General features: G+C 42.7%; 1 protein-coding gene across 1 annotated transcript in view; it reads right to left on the bottom strand.

The window, feature by feature from the left end:
• LOC306789328 (low-density lipoprotein receptor-related protein 8-like) overlaps positions 1-17,914 on the bottom strand; it is a gene marked incomplete at both ends in the record, with an annotated part of 67,568 nt that overhangs the window by 5,827 nt on the left and 43,827 nt on the right. Inside the window, 9 exons of the mRNA XM_079285228.1 lie at positions 2,110-2,249; positions 2,720-2,838; positions 3,556-3,783; positions 4,560-4,731; positions 8,350-8,475; positions 8,901-9,020; positions 12,631-12,753; positions 14,248-14,370; positions 16,035-16,424. Coding sequence (XP_079141354.1) covers positions 2,110-2,249; positions 2,720-2,838; positions 3,556-3,783; positions 4,560-4,731; positions 8,350-8,475; positions 8,901-9,020; positions 12,631-12,753; positions 14,248-14,370; positions 16,035-16,424 — 1,541 coding nt within the window. The remainder of the gene's footprint in view (positions 1-2,109; positions 2,250-2,719; positions 2,839-3,555; positions 3,784-4,559; positions 4,732-8,349; positions 8,476-8,900; positions 9,021-12,630; positions 12,754-14,247; positions 14,371-16,034; positions 16,425-17,914) is intronic.

Below are 17,914 nucleotides of genomic sequence, written 5' to 3' on the forward strand. Positions count from 1 at the left end.
CAGCGCTAACAGCTGTAAATGCTCCAGTCTAATTTATTTGTGGAAAAATAATAAAATGAAAATTAGGACAAGTGAAATATGCACTGATAAATACTTGCTGGCACACACATAGTCTAATTCATTTTCTTTTGCAGAAGAGAGTGTTAATGTGGCCTTCGCTGCTAATAATATGAGGGGATGAATCTATCAAGGAAATGCAAATGCAGAGGTTTAATGGTAACTAAGACATGTTTTTTAATTGAATTGGAGTGCAACAGTAAACAGCAGGTAATACCCAGAAGAAGATTCAACCGATCTACTGGCTTTATATTTATAGGTTTCAAGTGTCTGGCACATCCGTTGTGGTTCGTTAGAGCATAAGGTCTTAAATGATTAAAACGCATCCTATTTAGATCAAAAGATAGGAGCTCAAAGGCTCATTTTAACTGTGCTTGTTGTTTATTTATTGATTTGTTTGCTTTGTTTTCCCAGTTCACTCACTCAACAGTTTAAGAAGACAGTCTGACATATTTTCGCGGTTGCCTTAGAAACTACCGGCTAATCTCTAGCGAGACAATAAGCCTCGCCACACGAGTGTGCGCGTGTGTGTGTGCGTGCGCGTGTGTGTGTGTGTGTGTTGAGTCAGTCACTGAGTCAGAAAGACATGGTAATGTGATGCACAATACAACAAGCTCCAGTCAATAACATGCGGGCTGGTGAATGCTCAACATCCTGAACAAGCAGGTCACCTTGTTGTCCCAACCGGGCAGAGACGCCCCGGATCGATGAGGTATTCCACCAGAGGGAACGTGTCATCATCTCTGTGAGCTGCACTACAGTGCTGCCTGCAGGCGGGACTAACAGCAGAGTACAGGAAGGAAAAGCCTCAAGCTTACGCTTTGGACAGCTTGCCTCTATTGCTGTTCTCACTTTAAAAGGTTAAAACAGTGACATGTGAGCAGCTTGTATTCTAAACAGCAATTCTTTGGAACAAGAAAACGTTTTTGCAGCGATGGAAAGTAACTTTAATCCATTTTACTCAAGTATTGCAATTTTAAAGTACTTGTTCTTGAGTAGTACCATTTTCTCTACTTCATACTTTACTACATTTCAGAGGGAAATATACTTTTCACTCTGTTGATTTGATCGTTGTAGTTACTTTGCAGTTTACAAGATTTTACATCCAAAATATATAATCCTGGATTGGATACTGGTGGATATTATTGATGCACTCGTGTTCAAGCAGCCTTTCAATCATGTTTTGTCTACCTTTTTATTTGATAGAAAATTAGAAATATTAAATTCATATACATTTATTTGATATAATTACATTTTACAATAAACAGTATGACAATACAACACGGAACAGGAGCCTTTTGCTCAATTTGACTTTTGATACTTTTAAATACATTTAGCCAATAATATATATATGTAATTTTACTTGTAGTAAGGATCTGAATACTCTTTTCATCTCTGCTTTTTAGATCAGGTCTGCAGCGTTGAGGCTTCTTTACTCTGTTGCTACTGTAAAAGGACGGACATTTGAATCTCGTGTTGGTGTCACGAATTGAATGCAATTCAAACCCAAGTTGAAATTTTTCAACAAATCCATGCTTGTAAATCTGGTCTGCTGCTGTATGAAATCTGCTGCTCTGTTCCCACTTAGACCAGTTCCCCTCCAGTCCCACGGGGGAATAGGCCACTTGGGTGATGTCATTAGCAGCCATCTGACACTGGCTGGGACTTTGCTGCAGAAGCAACAACATGGACATGCCAGACAAGAGTTTATAGGCACGTAAAAGCATGCACGCCCACACACACACACACACACACACACACACAGAGAAGCTGGCTTATGACCAAAAGCATGAGTGCGTGGGTTGCTTTGGGCTGCTCTATAGCTGTCTTCTGTTTAGTATTCTCAGCCAGTCAATCCCACAAGGGAAAACACACACACACACACACACACACACACACACAACTGAATTTAACAGTCATTGCATTCAGACTCCCAGTCACACTGCAGGCCCCTGCGAGGCTAATGAGAGAGATGTAGATATGATGAGATGTGGGAGTCTGGATGATACCACAGACAACGGCAAAGCCGTTACAAATCTGTTGCACACAAACCTCGAAAACAGCCAGAGCGTAGGGGTGTCCCAGCCTCTCTGCGGATGACACGTGTGTTCTGCGGTGAGCTCCGTTCAGGTCCACGCTGGCTACAAGGTGCAGCTTTGAATCGACCCAGTACAGACGCTTGTTGGCTACATCTGAGAAACAAACACAAACACACACACACACACACACACACACAGGTAAAAAGGACTTTTTCCAAGCTGAAGACAAATTGATCGTCTTCACGGTAAGCACTCTTGTACTCAACAAACCGACAAATCCCTTTAGGTGATATTGATTACGGTTCGAAATGTCAGATTCTCACGATTACACCACCGCAAGTTTTACTGTGATGATCTATAACTTCTAACACACTTCAAATATCATTCAAAGCAACTGCGATAACTTTATTAATCTGTTTCTTGCCATTGTCATTTAGCATTTACCCTTATAATTGGAATTACTTTTGACCTTTACTTACAATGCGTTGATTGAGTGCATTAGCTCTTTTTTAAGGACTCTGCTTGAGGCGCATTCAGAAACACACAACAATAGGTGGACAATATAGCACTGTGTAATATATAACGGAAGGACGGGAGCTGAAAAACAGCTGTTCTCCTCTCACCTAGAGTGATGCCATTGGGCCATTCAATGTTATCAGCCACCAGCACCTGTCGGTCCACTCCATTCATCCCGGCCTTCTCGATCTTGGCTCGCTTGCCCCAGTCGGACCAGTACATAAAGCTGGATTGAACAAAAGGAAGCACACTTATTGTGTTATTACAGCGTCTTCATGTTGTGCTGCTGCACTCAGTAAGACATAAGACATGTGGAAGTAAACAATCTCATACTGCACAAGTATTATTCCTTTTTATCTTAAGATAGCTTCCCCTTTTTCACATTTTTTGGAGATTCTCAGCATTTATAATACAATTATTTGTCTGGTGATGGTGATCCGGGTAAAGAGCACTCTATGGGAGCTGTCCGTTCAGCACCATAACATCACAACACAAGACAAAAGAGCAGCAAAGCAGGAACAGAATCATCTTTTGTACAAACTCGAATGAGTCAGGGTGCTAAATGGGTCACAGGCTTGTTATTCTGGATTCCCACGTACAGCAACAAGCGTTCTCTTATATTTACCATTAGATATGGTCTCAGAAGACGATTATGTTTATTAATTTGCTCGGTCCCGCGGTGAACTCTATAGCTATATCTGGAGTCATTGAAAATGATTTTTGAAAATAGATCAGTTTAGTGTCTACCAGCATATTCAAAGAGATATAGGGCTGGGTCACCAATATAAATCAGTTTGACAATTTTATGCCGACATACTGTATATTTTTATGTAAATGAATAGCATACAGTTTAGTAATTAGCATACATTATAAATGAATCGTGTCGGTCAAGGCATTTTGTAATGTGCTCCTGGACAATGTACACACATCTCCTCCTCCTTACCCTTGATGGGGATCCAGCGCTATGGCCCGGGGTTCACTCAGGTCGGTGTTGATGAGGACGCGTCTCTTGGTGGCGTCCACTGAGGCCACAGAGATGGATTTGTCTCCGGAGTCGGCCCAGTACAGGTTGTGTTGGAGCCAGTCCAGAGCCAGACCCACGGGGGTCTGCAGGAGAGAATCCAGCAGCGGCACCTGCTGGGCGGGGTCACTGGCCTCATGGATGAAGGCACTGCGGGGGGGGGGGGGGGGGATTAAGACAGAGGGGGACGCAGCGAGTATTTTGAGGGGAGGAGAATATGTGATTCATAGTGTACAGAAAACCAGCCATTATCACAGAATGGATGTGGAGTGGAGGGAGGTTGACTGCCTGGTGGAGCTCTATTCTGTGATAACGACTCTTTATACACTGTTGTTATTATTACATGGCACCCTATCAAAAAAGATTCATGGTGGAGAATGGGACCGGTATGCGAGCTGTAGCCTTGGGCAATGCGCTGAGCAGGTTCATCCGGGTGGTTGGCATCCTTCTTAGGTGCACCACTTATTAGAATAGACAAGGCCTAACTCATGGGTTGCCCTGCCCGCTAATGATTTGGCCCCGGCAGAGGTGTGAGGTGAGGGCAGCTGAGCTCCCGAACAGGAATTTCAATTTTAGTTTCCCCAGAGAGCTTTTCTCTTAACATCCATTTAACAAAGAGAACACAGTGCTCCAATTAGAATACACTCTGGGGAGAAATCGTAGTCGGGATAACAATGGGTGAAATGAATCTACCACAGTAGCAGGCCTGAACCACTGTCTCAGTTGATTACAAGTAGATGCTCAGTAAATAAAATAACGCCAGGGTGCAACAATATATGGTTTGGCACTTCAAGGGTCAATAAAGTCAAATTTATATTATTTTGCCTAAAATCTGAAGTTGTCAAAATGTCAGAGAGGTTTGGTTTTCAAATCCAGGAGTTTATGATCTATGAAAATGTCCGATAAATGAGTCTGTAAACGTTTACCTGTAGATTTTCCGGTGAAAGCGATCGCACCAGAAGACTCGGTTGTTTGCCACGTCCAGGTCCAGAGCTACAGCGTTCTTCTGGGTGGACACCACCTGGCTGTAGTCCCTCTTTACCAGGTCGATGCGTCGGATCTCATGCCGGTTGGTGAACAGCAGGTAAGGGCTCTTTCCTGCACACAAAGTACAACAATATGTATTGCCCTTGAAAAAGTGTGAACTTGCAGCCCAAGTATGGAAGAGTTTATCCAGCTGAAATGTACAATCAGTCCCAGTGAAAAGCAATTTAGATGCAGGTTTAATACATTAGTAAGAGGAATACTTTGTTGGTAGGTGGAGTTGGTATGTACTGCAATATTGACCGGTCGAATAAGCTTTGACAATTTGGTAAAGGGCCAGAAAGACGGGTTGATGACATTATCTCTTATTAGAAAGGAGCTGCACTCATCCTCTCTGCACAGCACCCCTTACGTGGTTCAAATATAGCAAGCAAGTAAAGTGTAATAAAGTAAATATAACCTTTAGCCAGTGGAATGAACTTTTAAGGCATTCTGAGCAAACTTGATCTGGATTCAGATTGGATTAGAGATGAGAAATAATGTCTGTACCTGCATGCGTGTCAATAATAAAACCCAAAGCATGAAACATTATTCTGCTGCAAAGGCAGGACAAAAAGGATGAAGATGCCGAAAAGCCTGAGAGATTGGTGTTTTTTCAGCTCAGCACCAAAACCCTTGGATAAGACGGTTGGACATGATGCTGCGTGTCAGTGGATGACATTCCTCTACTGTAATAACACAGAGGCTTCACCAAAGTGTCAAAAGGCATTGCAGCTTAATGTGATGCTGCATGTAGCATGTAGCACCCAAGTCGATGCTCTTATTGTCGTCTTTTCGCGCAGATAAATAACACAACAAAGCTTGCATGATACAGCTCAATATCCTCATCTAACAAGAGTGCAGGGACAATAATCCTTCATTTAAAAACCGCTGCTGCATAGTTCCAGTATTGATCAGTGTGTCTGGATGCATCATTAAGTTGTACGGACCTTATTACCTTCTCCTTGCAAATATAGATTCGCAGTACCTTGGCATTCGGCACCTCTTTAAACAGCAAGCTGTCAACTTTCGAACAGGCAGGAGGACTAAATAGACATGAATGAGCGATGCAGTAATTCCCTCTGAGGGCCGATAAACAACCTTGAACAAAGCTAAAGCAGACGGGTTTCTTACACTTTTCTCGGCCGCCGAACAAAACAATAAGCATCAGTTACTGAGTTCCCTCATCTCACTCTTCAACTGCAATCAATTTAAACCGACAGAATAATGTCGATACCTGGGTGCCTAAGATTTCTATTGTTAATATTTCATTCTTTATGCTTCTTCATGCTGAATGACTTATTGCCAAAAAACTTAAAAACACATCTGTGGTAAACACAAGATTTTGGAGAAAGTTTTACAGATCTGTCGATTAAATCAACTTATCGATTAGTTGACAAAATCGTATGAGTGTAAGTTGACTTAGAATTTCTTTGGCCTCGTCTTTTTATACCTGCACTGTGTCAGTTATAGAGGCAACTATGGATTGCGGGTCTCCCCTGGCTGCAGAATCCATCTCAAATGCATCTCATGGGATCACTTGGGATTAGATTTTCTATTTCTCACTCCTATTTGATTTTATCAGTCGGGAAATTGAAACAACTACTAAACACAAGACGTGTGCAGCCATGCTAGTGGCTCAGTGATGCTGGACTTGGGCAGAGTGGTGCTTTGAGCCAAATGCTAACATCCACATAGACGTTGATGTTCCTAAACCTACGGTGCTAGCATGGCTAAAAATACATATTTGCTGTCAGCCTCAGAGCTATGGAAGAGGACATGCAGTGGATATTTGCATACCAGGTAAAGAAGTACACAAAAAACACACAAAATGAGACCAACAAAGCAGGATATGAAACCATGATACAACAATATGAAATCACAGTCCTCTGAGAAATATATGTCATTTTAACAATACCTCAACACTTTAGCTCTGATGTAGACCAGGAATTATTGGCTATGTATAGCCAGGTTTTACACAATATTTTGAAAACATTCCATATTCTTAAAAATGCTCATTTAAATCATTATTTACATAATTGAATTCATATTACCAGTATACATTTTCAAATGTAAGACATTATGAAGACTAAATATTAAAAGTTCACTAAATAAGTTGAGTTGAGTTGAGTAGCTAAGCATTGAGCATCTACATCACAGCGTTTTGGGTGCACTCACCTATTTTTAGAGCTGTCCACTTGTGATAAGGTCACCCAGGATGCATGTTAATTAGCCCCGAATGTGAACAGGGGCCGTAAACGCATTTATATTAGCATGCCATCTTCGTGAATATTTCCTATAATTCTGGCAGGAAAAAGTCAAGTGGGTAATAGATGCCACAGGGAAGGTTTTATCACTTTTTGCTGGCAACTACAGCCCACCTTGGTCTTGTAACATCTATATTGAGCCTCTGTCTTTCTGACACTGCATGGTAATAGGATGGCAGCTGCAGCCAGTTATCTCCAGAGGCAGATATCATATTCTCTCATTAATAGCTGGCCTCAGTTTCCTTTTGACAGTCTGTGTCGTAACCTCGTTGTAGTATCGCACTCTTGCACGTTTCCCTCTTTCTTCCCTTTCCTCCCTCTCCCACCTCAAAGTCTGAATGATGGCAGTGCTGTTCAGGACTAAGTGTTCTCCAAATCTGGCCATTACAATGACAGCATTTCCAACCCCTCTAAAGGGGGAAATAGTCCTCTGCTGTCCATACAGTGTGTACGAATGCAAACACACACATGTGAGTGCTGAGCTTTGTTATCAGCTCAGCCTAATAGAGGGAAATGAAATCACAGCAATTGACAGCCACAGGGACCAAATCACCACATTTCATTTGACTCACTGTTTCCTGCCAATTAAATCATCAACATTTTAGGGGAAATGGATTGTAAAGATATAAACTGGCCTCTCTCTGCAAGCCTCATGTTAATAGCTTTTGGCCATGGGTGAAGGTTGCAAAGAAAATGAAATGGCCTCTAAGCAGTTCACTTTGGTCTCCACTAGTCCAACAACTGTTGTCAACAAGCCTAACGGGACACCAGGTTCAATTTGATGTAATTAGCATCCACCGTGACTCAACCAGGTACCCCTGAAGAGTTGTTATTACCTAATTATAAGTGTTCCGCATGGTTGAACACATCACTCAGTCACTCAGGAAACTGTCCAATGTGACAGGACACTTGAGGACAGATTTGGCCCGGGAGAAACCAAGGGCTCGCCTTGTTGATGCTCGCTTTCTTTATGATTAAGCAATTATGTCAATTGCACAAGCAAGTGCAGAGCAACTGTTGGAACCTTACAGCAGAAAGATGTTTGTGATTATGGGATGAGGAGGGTTTTTGACACTGCGGCTCCAAAGTGTTAGTGTGAAGCACCAATGAGGCAGCGCAACATTTGAGAGAATGTGTTGTTATCAATAAGACAACACAGGTTTTTGTACTTTCAGTGGAGGAACATCTGTCTATACATCAGCAACTTTAGGTTAAGAACTGCGTAATATATATCAAAAAGAACAAAGTATTTCATTTACGCTGTAATGCAGGGACATGAAGCATAAGCACAACACGTTCAGAATCTCTGGCATCCTTTTGACAAATCACAGATTCTCATTTTCAACCCGATAGGAAACCCTAACAACACATAAATCCTATTGTCTCAGACATCTTGCATTGTTGATTATTGAGCTTTGCTACTCACCTTCAGCCTTGCAGGTCTTAGTAACAGGGTCCATCTCATAGCCTTCATGGCATTCACATTTAAAATCCCCCTTGTAGTTGATGCAGATCTGGCTACAAGCATCAGGGTTCTCACACTCATCAATGTCTGCAGGGAGAAGAGAGAAGAGAGGCCATCAATCGATGCAGAGACGGACCACAAACAGACGGTGACTAATTCACCCTCGTGAGCTGCACTAGATGAGAGCGGAAACTAAACTCCCTCAATGTAAATATAACAATGAATTCCTAACACCTGTAACCGGATGAGTAAATATGCACATTAATAACTGCAAGTGCTGGAGAAACACACAGACATGTTGTCATTGCGTTAATGGGAGGAAATAAGTCGACAGTGAGACAGGGCGTGTCTCCTCTGTCGACTTCTCCGCTCTACTTCCTTCGAGCAGATGTCAGGCTTTTTCCTTGGGTGTTATGGGGAAACGTTAGTGTTAAAAGGATGGGGAAAGTGTGAAGGACAGAGTGTATTTATTTGTATTATTTTATTCGTCTGTCGAGAGTTTCTTTATTTACCACCACAAGTCTTTTTGTCCAGTAGCTGGTAGCCACTGGGGCACTGGCACTCAAAGCCAATTGGTCGGTCCATGCAGACGTGGGAGCAGCCGCCGTTGTTGATCATGCACTCATTCAGCCCTAGGAGACAAAGAAAAGAAGCCAGTGGTCAAAAGCAGTCAGTCATCGAAGAGGTATGGAGATCACGGGAGCCCAAAAGGTCATTTAAAAGGTCAAAATCTGATTTAGAAAAAGGCCTCTGGCTCGTTGACTGTAAAACACGTTTTTGTAAAAAAGGGTAACTGCAGTGGCTTGTGATATTTTATAAAGCTGTATCAATATGTGTGGCACATAGGTGGGGAAAACGGATATCACCTTTACAGTGATATCATCATTTTATCTCAGCTCTCATGCTCAGCTATTTTACATCCTTTTTGAACCCTTATATCAGAAGTTCACCAAAGATGAAAAAGGGAATCAAAGAGACAAGACGTCGCACCTGGTGAGCTCTCGAAACTGAGAATCACGTCCATCTGCAGGGATATGAATTATGAATCTAGAAGGGATTAATGCTGTGGACTGGGATTCTGAGCTGCCCAATAACGTTCTTGTTCTCTTTCACAAGAGGGAGAATGAGAGAAAGAGAGAGAACGAGCGAGAACAAGAAAGAGAAAGAGAACAAGAAAGAGAGAGCGAGAGAGGACATCTAAATTAAACAGGCCTGCTGTTTAAATTGAGGCAGAGTGATGTGAAAGCATCTGGAGAATGAAAGAAGCAAAAAAAAACAAGATGTAATACACAACCACTCTCATTTTAAACTAGGTCATAGCAGCTGGCACAAGGTTGGCACACAATAAAGAAGGCAGAGGCAGTTAAGATTTGATTAAGCTGCACACAGTGGCTTTATGAATTACTTGATCGCAACAAGGGCTCAAATGTGGCTGCAATTTTTAAAGTCACTTCTTTATCACCTCCACATGAATCAAGCTGTCACATATACCGTATTAGTATCTGTATCACTTCACTGTGGAAATTACTTGACAGCTCTTTAGCACACTTTCCTGTCCATGTTTGCTTTTTAAAGAAAAAAAAACAATCGATTGTTTGAATGAATCATCGAAGGCAAGTTAACTGAGCTGAGATCACCAGAAACAATCTCTGACGTTTCGTTCAACAGCTTAAGGGCTTCACTTTTACACAAACAATTATGCATGGTTGCACAATGAACAACTGGAAAGGGGTGATGAAGAAAAAAATGGATGAAGCTACACGGGAAACCTCACTCCTCAATACAAGAGAGCGCTTCATTCTGTGACCAGCATCCGGTCAGTCGGGGAGCTTTAAATCATCAGTCATTGAAGGCAGCGCTGCTGGACAGTATGTGTGTGACTTAGTAAACATTTGGCCTCAAGGAAAAGCAAAGCATCCGCGAACTTCCCACCAAAGCATTGGTTCCAAAATGAAGCTTCATTAGCTGAATATATAAACAACAAACATCACATTAACCATTACATATCATGACACCACATGAATCTGTAATGCTTTGGACACTTACTTGGGAAGGTACACATTTTCTTCCTGCTCTTTACCGTCAGTATTTTATAAGTGAGGTTAAAGAAATAGATCATAATTTGGGGGAAATACACTTAATCGCTGTCTTGCATAAAGTTGGGCTGGCAACCTCATGGCAACTCCAGGAAGTTACTGCACCCGGCCAAGAAACATTGAAGTACATAACCCCTCGTAGCACTACAACATGTTTTCATCTTACATTTTTGTGCAGATGAAACAAACAAGATGTACGTGTGAATTAGTTTAAGAGATACTGCTAGGTGGGGTTTGTCACCTTCAGAAAGAGCCAGACGAGCTTTTTCCCTTGTTTCCAGTCTTTGTGCTAAGCTAAGCTAACCGGCTGCTGGCTCCAGCTTTATATTCACCGTAGCTACAGACATCAGAGTTTCTCATGTAACTGTTTGCAAGAAAGCGTATTTACCCAAATTCCTTTAAGCTACTTTAAACAAGTGTAAAGTAAGTGTTTTTTTACATTTTGGCGCTAAAGCTCTATTGATGCATACATTTGATAATTAGAAGAGACGTTTGTCAAGACACGTGCCCAGCAGGGCTGCCACATCGCTTGCAATGCTAAATCGTGCCCGTCGAGAAAACGTTGTGCTGTTGATGTTGCTACGCTCTCTACACAGGGAAGTTATGTCGATGCCATTTCTTGTGCAATAAAATGCTGAAAGTCAGTCCTGCTGAATGTGGTCCTCATTAATTATACAATTACAAGACCCAACACCAGCAACACACTGACTTCAGGGATCCGAGATGACAAGTTCAGCTCATCTTTGAGCAAAGTTATTTCTTTGCCCAGCTACACTTACACATTATTTATATGGAACAAAAATAAAGAAAGATAAAGTTGACTCTCGGAAGATTGACTGGGGGTTACTTTTGTGGGAACATTTTCATCTTGGCTTTGTGTAAGCGCCAGCAGACGTAGACGCTGCAACCACCAGCATTAAACTCCCTTCACTGATTCAGCTGGATGGGTGACAGCAACCTGCCACTCAAAGCAGCTCCTGCTAACTCCCTTCATGTCAGTGCAGAATTAACTGAAGACGGAAGAAATACGACGACGTGTTTGTATTTGAGGACCCACTCATGCCTGTTTCTTGGGTGGGTAGCAAAAACGCCTCAGGGGGAGGTCGTGTGATAACATGAACAGCTTTTTCTAGACCACTTCCAAGGACCGCCATGATTTAGGTCACTTTCCCATGGGCAAAGAAACATGACGTCTCCTTCTCCACTCCACCTCCGTCGCTCTCCGTCTCTCACCATGGAAACCCATTATGCACGAGCTACTTTCAGCCATTCCTCTCAGTGAAAGCTGGAAGTGATGGCGCGCCGTTAGGAAATGAATGGTGTGCCCAGTAATGAGTCAGTGCCGTGGTCATATGCCATTATTTCTAATGAGATGGGGAAACACAGAAAAACATTTACTTACAAATGCATTATCTTTATATTACCCTGATGTAAGGCTGATGCGGCAAATGCAATCTCACCGAACAACTATGTTTAGATGCGTGTTCACTGCAGTGGGGAGTAGAACTGTCTCTCTGTGTTTTGTGTGTGTGTGTGTGTGTGTGTGTGTGTGTGTGTGTTTGGAACATCTTGCAAGCAAATGGTTGAGCGAGCAGAGCGATGAGCTAGGTGTGTGCGGACACGCTGTTAATGAGCTGAGAACAAGATCTGAGTTGAAGGCCAGACGGAGGTAAATATGAGGAGAGAGCGAGCGAGAGGAAGACGAGGAAGCTGAAAGACGAAGGGAGGAGAATTACTCTCTGCAATACCTTTAGTCTTGTAATTTCCCTGGCAGAGGTCAGTGTACTCTGCCATCTGTCACTTTCCCTTCTCAACCGTATGTTCCTCTGAGATATCAGCGTCCGTCTGCTCCTTCCTCTCTCATGTCAGAAACCTTCTTACTGAGCTCTTCATCCCAGAGGGCAAAGTCATAAACACACAACGTGTTGTTTCTTTAACTAAGGCATCACTTTCATTTACTGGTGGTCAGTAAAAACAAAAAAAAAGTTGAAGAGATTAAAGGTGTATGGAGACAGGAAGAGAGATGGAGAGTCGAGACATTATCGCAGAGCAGAAGAAGCCTTTTTCTACCATTTGATGGTAATGCAGTGTTTGTTAACAGCGGAGGTTACATCCAAGTACTCGTATCCAGAAAAAGTCCTCTTACCGCACTCCTTCTTGGGCTCATCCGATCGGTCCTTGCAGTCCTTGACGGAGTCACACACTTTGGAGCTGTCAATGCACTCTCCGTTCTTACACAGGAACTTCAGGGGCCCCTCGCATTTTGTGGCTGCGAGAGAACAGCAGAAGCTAGATCAGCATCTACACGATACACTTGACAGACGTTTATTTGTATAAGCTATTGCAAAGTGATTCAGAAACTCATGCATCAAAAAAAGTGTGTGATGTCATATTGAATATCTCCAGCGGTTCGCCACTAGAGATATTCACAAATACGCAACAAATACTCCTCACTCAGATATTCAAATCATCCCACATAAAAGCCCAGTGGGATCAAAGCTGAACTTTAATTTGGTGCAGGCACTGGACCACTGGCTACATTTTCTGTCACGTCATTTTGCAGTATGCTGGTAGATTATGCATCATGCATTACGTATAGAAGAAGAAGTTATGAAGTCAGCTTACAAAAAGCACTGGGTTGGATCCTCACAACAATCAATGGTCATTATAGCAATTCATTTCACAATCATTAAATCCCACATAAATGTGTTTAAGGGAAGTTCTAACTTGTATGGCTTTCATGAAATCACACCCTTTTTTTATACTGTTTATGGCCAGCATTGTTTCTGCAATAGCCATTGATGGTATTTGCATTCTGCAAGTATCTCCAGGAAACAATGCAGCAGTTAATCCAGCTTTATTTCATCTCATTGATATCAGCCTTTATCATATCTATATTAAGTTCATGCAAATAGACCACTTCCTCCTGGTCCTACTCCACATTAAAACCATTCAACTGGCAAAATATAACATATGTTCCATAATGTTTTTATCACCACGGTTAGCACTAAACACAATCGTTCATCAAACGGTTTTTTTTTTACAGTCATTTTCTGCAATCAGTTTGACAGCGGGTGAGTTTTAAATATTATGTATTACATTACATTATGACTGTTATATAACAGTAATGAAACGAGAAAGAGCAGCCACAATGAGCTGTTGGAGAAAAGGCTGCAGGCTGCGTACATTCAACTCTTCGGCAAGGTAGCCTATCTCTGTGCTGTGTGAAATCAGATCATTGCACAATTAGATTTTTAACACCAGTTCAGCTGTGCAGTCACAACTGACAATTAGCTGCTCAAATCTACCAGGACTGTAAGGATTGCAACTTCAAGGTGTTATATTTGCTATTCATCAGTTTTCATTACATTTCGCGCAAACCGATATTAGACTTCATTATCTCAAATCACAAGCTGAAAAACATTTAAAAGTAGTGGGAGTAAAGATAGAGCAGACAAGCTAATAAAAAGGGGGTTGTAGCATATACTGTGAGTTCAGCCACAGGTATGTTACCTTTATCTTGAATTGCCTTCACTTTTACAACAAATACAGCTGGTCAAAGTCATCCCTCCTCATTTAAAAGCATTTCAGAAAAGACAGACATGTGCACAGGACTGAGACACACTGAATCAAAGATATATCCAGTCAGAACATCAAACGGGAAGACTGATTCAAACAGACAAGAAGAGGACAGGTGAACAGGCAGTGAGGAGGACAGATTCTGGCAGTCAGGCCTTCAGGCAGCGATGACGGGCGTACCCACCGTTGACGCAGCCAGATTCGTCGCTGTGGTCAGGACAGTCGTGGACCTTGTTACACTGCTTGGTGCCGTGGATGCAGGAACCATCACCGCACTGGAACTCATCGGGACGACACGTCAACAGAGCTGTAAGAGGCACACACACGCACGTAAACACACACACTTGAAACTGGACTTGTAAATCCACTTTAATCCCTTCAAGAGGATCACAACATCCTGTGGCCCAAACCAGCCCAAGACCTTTTTTTTTTTAATTTCACTTCATCAGTTTTTCACGAGTCGCTCTACTTTTGCCTTTCTAATGAGGGCAAGACATGCCCAAAAACATATTTCAAAGGATTCTTTGTAGAAGCATGAAATCAAAAGGGTTGTGCAATAAAAGGGTCTTCTGTACTTCTATCCATTCACAGCCTGTGTTCGGTGCTGCCTGAGACAAAGAGAGTCAAACTGAGGGCTTGTGATGAAGGATTTTCAATACATGAAGGCAAAGATGGAGGCTGCATGAAGCTACACCACATTTCATTACTATCCCAAGCACAGACAAGCTTTTCATCAACTGGGCCCAGCGTGCTCATATAACTCCTTTCTAAATCACACTAAAAAGCAATATATATGACTGAGGAGGATGTGATTTGGTGTTATCACAAGATGAGCTGAACGGAGGGAATGTAATGGAGACGGGCCGCTGTAGCCTGGACACACACGTGCACCCACGCATGCACATAGAAACACTAATAGCATACCCTTTATACGGTCTTTTCTGTATCTGGCAGATGTGATAAGCCAGTTACCGAGGACTGAATAATATACACTGTATATTATATGACAGAAATGTATTGATGAGTCACAATAGCATTCAATTTACATGGCAAAATGATCCTCACATCGACATTAGAGCATGTGAATATAGCAAAGGTAAATGGTGACCTCTGGACAAATACGAGGTTTGGCCTCCAGACCCCTCTCTTAATGCAGGAATCCAATTGGCGAACTACACATCAATCTCTTGTAAGTGTCTCTTATATGACACCGCAGAGAGTGAGAGGTGGGTGTGATATGTGCGCCACACATCAAGATAATGAACAGCGGGACTATCTGGGCTTCACACTCTGGCTTAGTGAGACAGGAGCTTCAGGGCTCGCCCATCCATGACCAGCTAATAGGAAAACCTGTTTTATCACAAGGGCCCCATCTTCACACTGTGTTTATCAACAGAAACACATTCTTTACCAGACACATTTGGAAAAAAAGAAACCTTACCCCAACTTCCAGCATAGTGGGAATGTGCTAAATGGCAAAGTAGCACCTCAGAAGAGGAAGGAAATATAGTTTGTTGAGATTCTCTCCAGTCTCAAAGCGTACGGATATCGAAAACAAACAATGACGACTCTTTGCACAAAGATAATGTAAAGAAAAGACCTTCAGGGTAGTCATTTATGAATGTGTCGGCATTTGACTAGTTAATATGACATAATATGACCAGTTAAATGAAAACCCACTAAAAAGAGCAGGTGCATTCTGAAAACCTGCCTAGAAACAGCAAGTATGGAAATGAGATACAGCTATAGCCTCTTTATGGTTACTGTTCTCTATTGTACTGAAACTATACCTGAACCCAGTTACATATTCCATATGTACATAAACCCCTTTAGACAGAGAGGATAGCCTTTCAAATATGAAACGAGGACATCCTTCATACAACAGAGAATGTACATGATGCACGTGAGAGGACAGTATAAGGAGAGGAAGGCAAGGCGATGCCAAGAAAAGAGACAGAAAGAGAAACTCACGGCAGTCAGACTCATCGGACCTGTCCTTGCAGTCTGGATCTCCGTCACACTTCCAGGTCAGCCTCACACACTCCCCGTTGGCGCAGCGAAACTCCCCTGCAGTGCAGTTAGTCCGGCGGTTAGGCAGGTAGGGAACCCCGTCGCTGCCGCAGCGCTCCGGACCCTCGTCTGAACTGTCGGAGCAGTCGGGGTCTCCGTCGCAGCTCCACATGAGCGGCACACACTCCGAGGAGTTACAGCGGAGATGGTTGGGCCCGCAGGTCAGAGGGGACGCACACTTGAGCTCGTCGCTGCCGTCTCCGCAGTCGTCGTCCCCGTCGCACACGTTGACGGTGGCCAAGCACTTGCGGTTGGCACACATGAACTCGCCGCTGGGGCAGGCTTTGGCATCTAGAGGACAGAAAGAAAGAAACCTCAGAAAAGGAGTTTGAAGGCCAAATGAGGGCCTGTGTGGTTGGAATTGAATGAATACATTAAAAGGCCTGCGCTTTAAAAATGAACTGAGATGTAACAATCACCCCAGTGGTTCAGCTTTTGTTTGCAGTTCATGAAATTAAAAAAATGAAACTTCAACAGTATCTGTAGGTTGATGACAGGCAATAAGTAGAGGCTTAAATGAGCTTCACATAGGGACACAGTGACGGGAGTAAGAGTTTCTCAGCTCGGAACTGAGGAGGAGACAGAAAGAGGGGCGGACAGAAGCAGAGGTGATGATAGAGAGAAACCTCCTCTCCTGTGAGGCAAAAGATAACAGAGCTCTCTCTCCCTCTCCTCCCTCTGTGACGAGTATGATACTTCCTCCTCTTTCAAAAGATCTGTCTGAACACAAATGTTTCTCTGCAGGAAGGAAAAGTGTTGTCCTGTCACGCTGTCTCCCCTTCACAAGGCTAACCTCACAGCTTCTGTAAATTATTCTCTCTCCGTCTCTCAGCCTTCTAAAGCTTTCTCTGTCTCTACTCAAGTCTGTCCAAAAGCGCTCAGGCTGTGAGGAGAGTTCAGGTTTCCGCTGTGAGGCCACAGCAGCACAGAGGCCAGCACCGGGAGAAGAGGAATTTGATATTTATACAAACTACAGGGAGTTCAACTTCAACACCGCTGCCTTTGGCTGTTAAGGCTGGTTACAGGAAGGGGATTGCTGTTTTAAAACATTCTGCACAGAATCAGCCCATTGCAAAGCAAGTGCATGTTGTCAGTCAAGACTTTATGTGCATGAGCAGTGATTTGTAATTCCGAAACTAATATTTCGATCAAAACAGGGATGAGCTTTTCAACGGCTCGAGAACAAATCAGATTGAAACGCTCTGAACAGAAATGAAAGGCATCAACATTTAACAACAGTTAAAAATAATGATAAGCTAAGTGCTGTGTCCTTGGTTGAACACTACAAGCAAGCAGAATCAAAAACAGAAAAAAACATATAAATTTCATATCTCACTTGAGTGGAAAATCGCATGCATTTCCATGTGCCGAGCTAAACTGGGGGAACAAACATCAGGTCAGGATGGTGAACTCCTATCCTATGAAGTTATACCATATGTTAAAGTCCCCATCTGTTTTCTCAGCGTCTAATTCATTTACTGGTACCGACATGATTGCCACAGAAGCAGTTGATACGAAAAACAAGTGTCAAGATTCAGTTCAGTAAAAGGGTTTATATTCATCAATATGAAACAAGCTCCGTCTCATTCTGATGTGTTTTAGAACTACTGTGCCTGTTATGCCTCTACTCCAACTCCAGACTAATTTGGCACTAAATAATTCAGCAGATTCAACAGTCATGCACGTTATTACACAGGGAGCAGATCATTAGTGATGCACATGAGTGGCCTGGTTACACTGGAGAGAGGACTTTGTTTTCCAGTGGTGAAGAGGCGCTAAGC

Source organism: Melanostigma gelatinosum, assembly GCF_949748355.1.
Source record: "Melanostigma gelatinosum genome assembly, chromosome: 15".
NCBI classification, from domain to species: domain Eukaryota; kingdom Metazoa; phylum Chordata; class Actinopteri; order Perciformes; family Zoarcidae; genus Melanostigma; species Melanostigma gelatinosum.